Source organism: Haliaeetus leucocephalus, unplaced genomic scaffold (assembly GCF_000737465.1).
Source record: "Haliaeetus leucocephalus isolate CR32 unplaced genomic scaffold, Haliaeetus_leucocephalus-4.0 Scaffold228, whole genome shotgun sequence".
Lineage (NCBI taxonomy): Eukaryota > Metazoa > Chordata > Aves > Accipitriformes > Accipitridae > Haliaeetus > Haliaeetus leucocephalus.
This window is the reverse complement of record NW_010972664.1, coordinates 16,224,682-16,236,246: the sequence shown is the minus strand read 5'-3', so window position 1 is coordinate 16,236,246 and position 11,565 is coordinate 16,224,682. Positions and strand designations below refer to the sequence as shown.

Sequence of the window (11,565 nt, the reverse complement as noted above, 5' to 3'; positions counted from 1 at the left end):
CTCGGTCCCCGCCGGGCCCGGCAGGCCCCAGCGCGGTGGGAGCCTGGGGCGAGCCCCGGGGCAGAGGTCTCCGGGCGCTCGGCAGCTGCCGGGTCCCGAAAGAGGAAGAGCCGCCGTCAAAAGAAGGGCGAGACGGGGCGGCCTTTAGCCGTGCCCAGCCGGGAGCGAGGCGGCGGCTCCAGTTTAAAATGACAGCTTTAATAGGCGGCCGGAGCTGCTCGAGGTGTGCGCCCGTCTGCCTGGAGCGGAGTTGCTTTGTTCAGTTCAGCTTTCTCTTTCCCCGCATACCTGCTCAAGCAGAGGTGACAACGGTAGGTCCTGGCTTGTTTTCTGAATGATTTTGCTCGCCACCCTCCTCTAACGCAGCTATTACTTATAATGGATTTTACATTGAACCTCTAGGACAAGAGTAGAGACTATTTCTGGAGCACGTATAGGATCATTTTGATGGTAACAGTGATGCGATTTTAGTATTTGTTGCACGCGTGTTCACTTAAGATTGCTGAGACTTAAGTAAAGATTGTGTTTAAATACTGAAGCTATTCTTACTGCACCCCGCATCTCCGTTCCTGTGCATCTTCACTTTGTTTTTCATGTTGCGCTTCTGCATTGCGTGCGGTTTCTTTTCCTTCTGTGGTTTTGTGCCACAGCATTGCTCTTTGTCCTTTCCACGTACACGCTTTTCAAACAATTACCTTACAGACCTGCTTTTTATGATAATTTCCTATCTGATGTTTTTGCTTCTAGGCTTTATTTTATATGGTGGATTAGAAGTTTCTTGCTAACTATGCTCAGCCTTCTTTGCGCTTAGTTACCTCACTATAAAGAAGCCAGAACTGACACACATGCAGGTGTGTAGCTGGTATCTGTTCTTTGTCTAGGTTGGTTCTACAAATACAGCTCTTGGATAAAACAACTAAGTGTCACTTACTAGCAAATGAAAATGAGTTGGTGTAGTTTTTTTAGCCTTTTTTTGCTTTTAGTTACAGCTTCAAAATTTATGAAGTGCTTTCTGTGGGTACAGTGTTGCATAAGCATTATATCTAAATACAGACCTGACTGTTGGGACATATAATTACAAAGTTAAGGATACACTCATTGAAGATGCGGTCTTGACACTTTGAAATATAACCCTGGACATTGAATAAGAATCATTTTGAAATATCTCTGGAAAAATACTTCAAACCTCTTTAGTTACTAATGTTGAAAGAATATTACAGTCTCCCAGAGCACAACAAACTGCTAAAATTTCTGTTAAGAATGAGACGTAAGTGCAGTTTCCAGATATATTTCAAGACACAGCCTGCATTGTTGCCATTCTGACTGGCAGATTCAAAATGTAACTATAGTAAATTTGATATGCTGGTACTACTAGAAAAGGCAAACTTGAAGGCATTTGTTAGAAGAGATTTTGTAAGTCTTTATGGGAATAGTTCAAGAGGTCTATGCTTAAATGCTACATTAATATGCCAGAATACATCCTGTTACTAGAGCTGTACCCTGTGAATAACATAAAGTTGTATTCCGTATTGCTTGTTTAGAAACTTGACATGGCTTTTTGGTTTTGTTCTTGTGGTTTGTTTTTCTGTTGTGTTTTGGGTTTTTTTTAAACCCAGTTGCAGTGAAATATTTTCTTTTTCATTTATTGATTTAAACTGTTGTCTTGTATACATATCTGAATGCTGTTGAACAGTTGTTTTTCTAAGTGTAATATTTATCTTTTGAATAAGCTTGTTGGTGTAAATTACTACATTATCATAATTTTGAAGTATATAGGATTGTGCAATAACATTTCACATTAAAAAAAAAAAAAAAAACAACAGCCGAAACACAAAACAGTGCATATGTACACCTGAACTCTGTTGGAAACGAAACGAGCAGTGTTGATTCCTTGTTGTCTGTTAAGTTCCTTAGGAGGATTCAACAGCAGATGTAATTTTGCGTTCAGAGACTGTGACAGTATCTTGAGTATGTAGAATCTAGATATGCTTATTTACATAAAATGTCCTTTTTATTTTTCCTGTGTCAACCTGACGTGCAGTGCTGGTGTAAGTGATTTGGGGGGGGCACAGACTAATGATGAACCTCTGAATATCCGTACTGATTGCTTGTTGTTTTGTTTAACAAAAAACAGGGAAATTTGCCACTGTACAGTACAATTGAAAAAACCAAAACAAACATTGAAAAAAAAACCAAAACAAAAACCCCCCAAGCCCAACAGCCCCATCCCCGCCCCCAACTTATGTATAGAATTATTGAAAGATTAAATTGCCAGCTTTTTCTTCAGTAAATACAGGAAGTTTATCAACAGTTTTGATTTAAAAATGAGAAAAATCTGTCAGACCTTGTTTATTAAATATTTCTTTTTAGCTGTTTGGCATATTCTCAAAAAATAATTTGAGAAATTGCTGGCAGTATTTGATACTGGAAGACGTATCTGTGTCCAAAGCTAAGAATGCTGTGAAACACAAAGGAGGCAAGCTGCTTTCAAGCTGTGCTGTAAAATCTTAATTTCTTTTTTTTGTCTGATTATTTGGTTATTTTAACCATAATTTTAGTCAATACAATACATCTAGTCAGTAGAATGTATAGACACAAACAAGCTGGCCTGTTATTAGTTAAAATGTTTGTAATTGGAAGTTATAGGGTTTTTTCTCCTCATTTATCAAGGAGATAAATGATTTTAACTTATTTTTTCTTAATTTATAAAACCTTTTTGCAGATGTTTAATACTCAAGCTTCGGGGAACTTGATCAAGTAGTATTTTGTATTTTAAGATCTATACTTTGAAAGTTAAGACCTGAACTAACTAAATATAACTGTAACCAGAGATGGAATTGTTCCTGTGCATTTAACTTTGCATTGCAATCATTCATCTTACGGGCCCCAAAATATACTCCAACTGTTTCAGACAACAGGGTGACAAAACTATTACTCCCCTACCCCCACCGCCCCATGCTCAGACTCGGGCTTATTAGTGCTTGGAGCCATGATATTTCTTCTGAAAGCACATGAACAAAAAAAATCCTTTGCAGATAAGTGTGAAATTAACACACCTGAGGAAAAAATAGAGGTAAAAATGTCAGGGAATTAATGTTTTTCCAGAATTCCATTGGAAATAAAAGAATATTCAATGGTGTTCTGAATACAATGGATATTTTGAAGTAAATATGAGGGATTGATTTTTGTTTGTTTTCAGTAAAGAACAAACACTAATTACTTTCAATTTAATATAGCTCTTGTTGAGGCTTTTTTCTGGTAGTCAGGAGAATCCTAAATTAAAAGTAGGAACCAGAGTAACTAGATTACAGAAAAGCTTATTTCTGGGGGGGTGGGAGTGGGGGGTAAGAAGCTTTTGTATAGATAATTTTCTGTGGTAGGAAGCTATGTTCTTTGCTGTGAGAAGGTGGAATGATGCTTATAAAAATAAACTGATATTAGCCATTGACTTCAGAAATTTTCATGAGCCCTATTCACTTGCCCAGTTTCCTTTTAAGTAAAGCTTGTTTGCAATTACTACGTGTTATAAACCAGTATGCTATTGTGAGCTTTTTTTCCAGGAAAGTACTTCGGTTAAAATGGAGTTTAGTTCGACGTTAGTAACATAAATAATAAAAATAGTTAGAATAAGTTAGTCCAATCTGGCACTAACATGGATATAGATAGGCAGCCATACTATCATAATTGTGATGGCAGCATTGTGATATATGTGCTTGTCTTCCTCTTTGCATGCTATAATTATCAGAAATAATGAAAACTTGCAGACTGGATCTGTTTGATGTCCTAGGAGATGACAGCTTTGTAGAAACTTTTAGAAACTAAAATTGATGATACTTTTAGTAAGGGGTCAGCTGGTAGCAGCCTTGCTTCTGATTTAAGGAAAACAGGAATGATGTGTGAAGATGTTTAAGAAATACTACCTCTTACCCTGGAAGTGGTGGTGGCCTACTAGAGCATATCATGAGCAGCTATGATGAGTGTGTCAATTGAGTGTGGGAGAAAACAATCAAAGAAGCTCTTCAAGTGTTACACCAACATCAGATCAGTGATCAGAATATGGGAAGCAATTTGGTAAGCGGTATAATCTATAAGTGGGAGTATTTGTTTTAACCCTCTTTTAGGGCTCCAAGGAACATCTTTAACAGGCAAGTGTGCAGTCGTAGATTCAGTGTGTATGGAAAAAGGGTGATCGTCTTGTTTTGGAATGATAAGTGTGTTTTAGGTAATGAATTTGGTACATGTAGAAGATACCTCTTGGGCTGTGAAAATAATAAGTTACTGTTAGAAGTGTGCCTGTCAGAAATTAAAGCTTTAAACTTTTGAAACATTTTTTTCAAAAAATGCACTTTGACTTGGAGGAAGCAGCTCAAAGGGATCTGTCTTTATAATAACAAATGAGCAGGTGTAATGGACTTTAGCAGATACATTCCAGGCATTGTAATTTACTGATTGATTATCATTTTCTTAATATTATACGTCTTTTCCAGTGTATTTGTAGTTTATTGAAACACTTCCTACTATATTTTCCCCTGCTGTTCACATCCCTGCAATTTTTTAATTCCTTCATTAGTATTTATAAGTGATTATTACCAAGTACCTCAGATCATATATAAATAAAAAATACTTTAAAAAATGTGACTGAAACTGAATTCCCAACAGTTGATCAATTTTTATTGCCTCCAGCTTTCTCTCTCATCTTAAGTGTTTTAGCTAAAAAAAAAGTCATGTCATATATCCATGAAGGTAGTTATCTATTGATCATAATACGTCACCAGACTGGCCTGAATTTCAGATATCCTTCTGTAAGTGTGGAAATTTGCTCCAGATACACTAATAGCAACATTGTGCATTACAACATTCAGAACAGTATGTCTTGTGGGAATTAACCTTTCAGGCCATGGCTTGGGTATAGGCTGGAATTCTACACATCTAACCAAAATTTTGAATAGCATCCAGAAATAGGCAGTGGAGGTGTGGTAGAGCAGAAAATAAGGATGTTCAGGTCTGGAGGAATTTGCCTGTAAAGAGAAGTGCTGCGTTGTTTCCAAAGTAAGTGTAATAATTGTCCATATGAACAGAAGAGTTCTTAGCTGATCTTCACTCATGAAAGACAAGGACCCAAACTGCTAGGAGTTTACTGTAATATTTATGGCACAACAGTGACTGAAATAAGATAAAACACAGCCAGTGGACATATGTTAAAGTATCAAAATCACTTTCATACTTTGTACTTTGCAAGTTAGCCTGAATAGAGTATTTATTAGAAAAGAATTTTTCTTAATCTTTGAGAAATCTTTACTTTTAGCCTGTGAGCAATCTTGGGCATTGATGGTAGAAAAGAGTAGTTAATTGGATCATAAAAGAATAATGCTTCCCCCCCCCGCCCGCCCGCCGCTGCTGTTACTTCATTTAACTCAGTGTTGGTAATGCATCATATCTCTTCATGGGGAGATGGGCATATTAGTTTATTGCTTTTTAAGGTGAAATAGTAAAACTAATGTTTGCATGTCATTGTTACAGTGTACAGTGTGGATGACAGTACTTAAGAAGAAGATTTTGCAAATGGTAATACAGTATCAAACAGGAAGCACACATTTGCGGATAACATGTTGAAGTTGATCTTGATGTTAACCCATGCACAGCTTTTTAAGCTGTTAGATACTAGTAACTGGTAGAATTAGTACTCATGGTCTGTGAACCATTCTTTGCCAGGTGTAGTTTTTGTAATTTGTGTAGATGTGTTTTTAAGTGTTGTTTCACATATATTAAATTACTTTTTTTTTTTCTTTTTCCAAATCATTTTCTTTGGAGAGCGTAGAAACCAAGTTTTAAGTATTGCAGTTTAAGACCTTTCCACCTGAATTAGAAAGTGCATGCCACTGTTGCATTCATTTCCATGTGCCTGTTTAATACTTGGATAATATTTGTAGCAACTAATCATATTTTGTGTGCTCTAAGTCAAGGCCTAGCTGTTGCTCTCTAGTCTGTCATACGTAGTGTGCATGGAAACCTGCAATATATCTAAGAGCATCTAGCTCTCTTCAGCTGATGTTTGATGTTGGCTTCTGTTGAAGTTAGATCATCCCAGAGTTCATGCAGTTCTGCTGGGCGCTAGGTTTCTTTGTGTAAATGTCCTGGAAATACTTGATTTTTATTCAGGGTGAACTGATTTGGTGGTTTAACTTTTCCAGCGTTGATCATTATGCATGCAATCAGACAACAGGATAGGTGATGGAAGTGCAAGTGTGGGTGTTGCCCTCTCCCTTTCTCTCTCAGGAAAGGGATAGTCACCCATGCAGCGTGTAATTCTATAATAAGTGGGCTTTGGGATTTATTTTTTTTTCAATACTAAAAATATAAGAAAATAAAGCAAGTCAGTCTCTTTGTAAACTGTGCTTTCTTTCATCCAGACTTGCAAAATTACTTGAAGAAAATGACTGTTAATTGTGCCCTAGAGTATATATGAAATATGATTTAAAGTGCTACCAAAAAGTACTGGCAAAGAAACGAGCTGATACAATGCAAGGAAAATGCTTATTCTTCAAACTTGTAAATACTTTGAGAAATCTTAAGTAAGGGTAGCTTATTGCTCTTGTTAAGTATATGCATCCATTCTTACAAGATTGAGATTTTAATCTGTTTATCAAAAAGGGTGACATTTAGAAAATCAGAAATGTGTGTCTTAAGCTTTCAGGAGACCAACTTGAGAACCTTTATATCAAAGAGTTAGTTGTGGATATAAGCAAATTAAAGAATTAGACAAGAGCTCAACAGCTGACATTCTTTTTCCATGGGTATTTGGAATTGACTACATAGTGTGTAACGTGGAGTAATTGAGAATTATACTGACAACACTTTAACATCTGTTACTCCATGTGTATAAATAGATGTGTTACTCACAAGGAATGCATCTTCATACTCGAATATCTGTCCTGGATAAACAATCAAGTTCTGTGTTTTGCTCTGGCTATAAACCTCCTGGACTTGTGTTTAACTCCTCAGGTATATGAAGCAAAGCCTTTCTTAAGGCACATGTCAGAGCTAGTAGAGAAGAGTTACGAGGACACAGTAAGGGAGAAGTTTTGCCTGTGGGACCTATGTATCACTGCTATTGCTATTTTTCCAGTGAACCTGGTGTTTTGCCACTGCTCTGCTACATGATATTGAAATTCCTGAAATCATCAGATGTGGTTCTCTCATTATTGACAGCATGGAACCATTGAAACAGTCTGCAGAAGCTATCAGAGAGATTGTAAAGTAATCATTTCTGAATGCATACCTTCTTATCTATAATGCTTATGAACTACTGTTGTCTTACTATGGCAACTTAAATGTCATTACTGTTTGACCGTCTTGTAAATTTGTGTATTTTGCTACTTTCTACGCTATTATTAACAAGTTCATATGTTTTAATCCAGTCTTGTGCACGTCCACACTTACAGTACTAGAACTTCATAGTTAAGTGAATCTGAGTTTGACTAAAAGGTCCTTTCCCATTTCAGGGAAAGATGGGGTTAAAAGCTGACTGTTCTAAACCTTTGGAATAAGTTTTCTGTTTTCTAGGTCATCTAATTTTATTTGAAAGAACTCCACTGTCTAATTTAGGTGTAATGTTTGCTTTGAATGCATTATGTGTGTGTGAAAATTTGCCATGTATCACCTAAGTTGTAAACTACAACTAAGTTTGCATTTTATGATGCATTTTGCAACATTGCCACTTCATGAAAACAAAACAAAAAAATGCCCTGAACGTATTTTCTTTCTTGTATGTAAATTGAATGGAATTAGAAGTTGAACAAGCAGCCTTACAAATAAAGGAATAAATAACATTTTGCAAATATTTCTTTTTAGTAATGGCCAAAATGTCTTATATTATACCTTTATGTATGTGTGGGTTTTGCCTGAATAGTAGCCTCCAGTCTACATCTGTTTAGTGGATAAACATTGAAAAATGTTGTAAAATTCATTTTTGATAAACACATTACATATCATTATTGTAGGGAAAAAGATCTTGCAGACGCTTTAGAAGAAGGAGGCTGTGATCTTGAAACTGTGAGAAACATCATTCAAGGAAGGCAATTGCCTGCTGATCTGAGGGCCAAAGTCTGGAAGGTAAATATGAGCCTAAATCAAGAAGCAGGAAATCCTTGAAGTTGTGTTTGATTTGAGGTAAATTATTTAATTACCAGGCTTCTCTACAGAAGAGATATAGTACTGGAATTTTAATATGCATATATGTTGATTCAGCTTTAGAATATTCCTCTATATTGAGTTAAATTACTGAGTTCAGTAATTGGATAAAAGGACACTAAAATGTTTAGAGGGTTTTCTGGTTTTGTTTTCAGATTGCACTTAATGTTGTAGGAAAGGGGGACAGCCTAGCATCCTGGGATGGCTCTTTAGACCTACCTGAACAGAGTATAATTCATAAGGATTGCCAAGAGCTAATTGGTAAGTTCAATTATATTAAGATCACCTATGTGAAAACTTCTGCATTCTCAGTTGTCTTAGGGCTTTGTTATTTGAATTAAATAACCTGAATGATGATTACATTTGGGGGGAAGCTTTGAGGAGGAAGATGAGAGAGCAGAGAAAATCAGTAAGAAATCATGAGAAAACAGTAGTATCTTATCTGTACTCTGACTCTGGGATGGGTGGTGTCGTGGAAGTTTGAAGTATTAGCTTGTAAATGACAGTTTGCATGGTCAGAAAGCTTCAGGAGTTGAAAACATTGTAATTTTCCAAGCTCCATCTTTTAAACCAGTGTCCTTCAATTTTTTAATTGTCTAATGACTGGTTCGTAATCTGAAAGGCTGATGTAGCACCAAAATGCATATAACCTTTAAGCGAAGAAATATATTAAACATTTTGGACTTCAAAGACTATTTTTAAGGAAGTGGGGTTTTTTTAATAATGCTTTCAGCAAAAATGAAAGGTTGTGTTTGTGAAAGCAAGATGCTGCCAGGACATTGGAAATAATATTTCAGCATGTCTGTGAGGAGCTGCCGCAGGATCTGGTTGGTAGCTCATCACAAAAATGGCCAAATCACTGACACCATGCAACAGCATTAATATCAGTCATCAGATGATGAAGTCAATGCTGACTCATAAATGAGGATACTTCTTCTTATGACATAATAAGAGAATCTTCTGTTTTATTACCTGTCATGCTTTAATGTATTTTTGCACAATTGAAAGTTAAGGCAGAGAATGGGGTTATTGCATGCATACCTACCTACCACTTTTAAAATGCAGTTCTGTTCTACATTTTCTAGCTCTAGAATCTAGTAGGGCTTATTTTCCTTCTCTCTCTGTCCTGTAAAGGAAATGGGGGGAAATTCCACTGTGTTATTTAATCAGCGTTTTTTCAGGAAGATGGCAAAATGCTCCAATTAGTATTCATAACATACAAAATTAAGCACTTCAGTGTTTGTTAGTTCTCCTTTTGTCTTTATTGGCAAATATTTTGTAAGATGTAACAATATTAAACTGATTAAAGTAATAAATGTAAAGTTACTTCAGAATGAAGGTTATATAGAGATTTCAATTTCGAGTTGGATTAAATCTCTCTAGTTCAGTGTTTTAGCAAAGCAGGTAGTCTCCAAATTTGAAGTAAATCTTCAGATGGCATTTGAGTTTTATGTACTATTTTATTTTCCTGAGAGGTAGAGGAAAGGAAGTGCCAAATATTGGCTGGCTTTCATGGGAAAGTATTGAAGACTTCTGTAATAAAAACTTTATTTAAACAGTAATGAGACTCATGGGCTTCTTGTAATTAAGAGGGAAAAATGTTCACTAGAAATTTAATGCTACTGCATTCCTGTAGTGTGTAGGCATCTCTTCCCTCCATCCCGGCTATACCATGGTTATTCCTTCTTTTCCTGTAAATCACTGTAGCTATGGAAAAATTGACATAACCTGAGTGGATTAAAACAAATTTATTCCTGAAATATATAATTCATAAGTTTATTTAATATTAGATTTTTCATTAAAAAATCTCAAGAGGTGTTCAATATTAAAGCAAAAATTGTCTGAACTTGCGCAGAAGTCTGGGTTTCACTACAATCTGTATAATAAATATCTGTATATTTAACTGTAAGTAAGCTAAGTAGTTATTTCATCACATGGAGGAAGGCATAATTTGGGATATGGTACTGACATATTTCAGTATGTGTTAGATTCATTGCTTCAAGCAAGGTGGATGCCAGTACTTTTTCTGAAGTGTTGTCAGCCTTTTAAGTAAGAGTCTATGCAGAAAGATGCTTTGGAACTAATGAAAACCTAAGCTTTGTGTATGTATCCAACTCGATAATGACAGTATTTAAGAAGGGTTTAGCTTGCTGCCTTAATTACAGAACTGGTTTTGTACCATTTTTTTTGTGCCAGTCTTCATCCAAATGCAACAATATAAATTATGGATTTGGAATTAGTCTGTCATTAAATAGGGGACATCTTTACTTTTCAGTACCTTTAGTCTGTCATTAAATAGGGGACATACTTGCTTTTCAGTACCTTACAACATTTGGAAGAATTTGAAACAATGTACTACATTATATAAAAGATTATATGTTCATGGTTACTGTATCTTCTGGTTAGCAACAATACCAAATCCAATTTAAAAGCCAGGTGTAGTTGTAAGTAATCAAATAATTTCTCTTTTTATAGTTATTCTAACATCCCCAAATTTAAACTATTGTTAGGAAAATTACTTTGAAGTAGAGATTTAAAATGTGATTTATATGTTAATACTAAAATTTAAGTCTGTAAGCTTAGCTGATTTCAAACTACTGATTTTCATAAATTTGCATGTCAGTGGGCTTTTGAGGAATTGGAGGTATGCATTGTGGGTTGATCTGTTTGTTGTAGAGTTGAGCATAAGTTATGTGCTGAGCACATCAAATAGGAATAGAAGGAGGACATTCTGTGCATTAAAGAATCTAGCTCTTTGTTTCATATAGATCCTGGAAAACCCAAACTTCTTTCTTCCTGTTGTTGCGATATTTAAATGATATTTAAATGCCTTATCATACTGAGGTTATAAAATCACTTTGTGATTTGATGCTTTTTTGCATGCCTTTCTGTAAGCATTTAATCCAAGCTGCTACTTTTTTTGTTTGTCTGGTTTTGTTGCTTTTTTTTCCAAGCAGTCCCTATTGGTGCAATTGTGCTATGAAATAATCTCATTCAGTTTCTTTGAAAGGCTATTAATACAGTTTATATTGCTGTGCCTATTTCAGACCAGTTGTCAGTGCCAGAAGAGGAGAAGTCGGTATTACTTTTGGATATTGAGTCTGTTATTACTTTTTATTGCAAATCACGCAATGTTAAATACAGTTCTTGCCTCGGCTGGATACATCTACTTAAACCTCTGGTGCACCTTCGTTTGCCACGCAGTGATTTGTACAACTGCTTTTATGCTATCATGAATAAATTCATTCCAAGGTAAAACTGTCTTTCTTTTACCCGTGTTCTATTTTTATTGGCATTAAAAGTATTTTCTGAAAGGATGTGCATGTTGGTTTTGGCTAGAGTAGCACTGTTTGCAGCAAAGTTTTCAGATTCCTT

General features: G+C 35.7%; 1 protein-coding gene across 2 annotated transcripts in view; it reads left to right on the top strand.

The window, feature by feature from the left end:
• TBC1D23 (TBC1 domain family, member 23) overlaps positions 1-11,565 on the top strand; it is a 36,095-nt gene that overhangs the window by 419 nt on the left and 24,111 nt on the right. For both annotated transcript variants that reach the window (XM_010567352.1, XM_010567351.1), the window contains exons 2-4: positions 8,001-8,112; positions 8,346-8,451; positions 11,238-11,442. In XM_010567352.1, the coding sequence (XP_010565654.1) occupies positions 8,001-8,112; positions 8,346-8,451; positions 11,238-11,442 (423 nt within the window). The remainder of the gene's footprint in view (positions 1-8,000; positions 8,113-8,345; positions 8,452-11,237; positions 11,443-11,565) is intronic.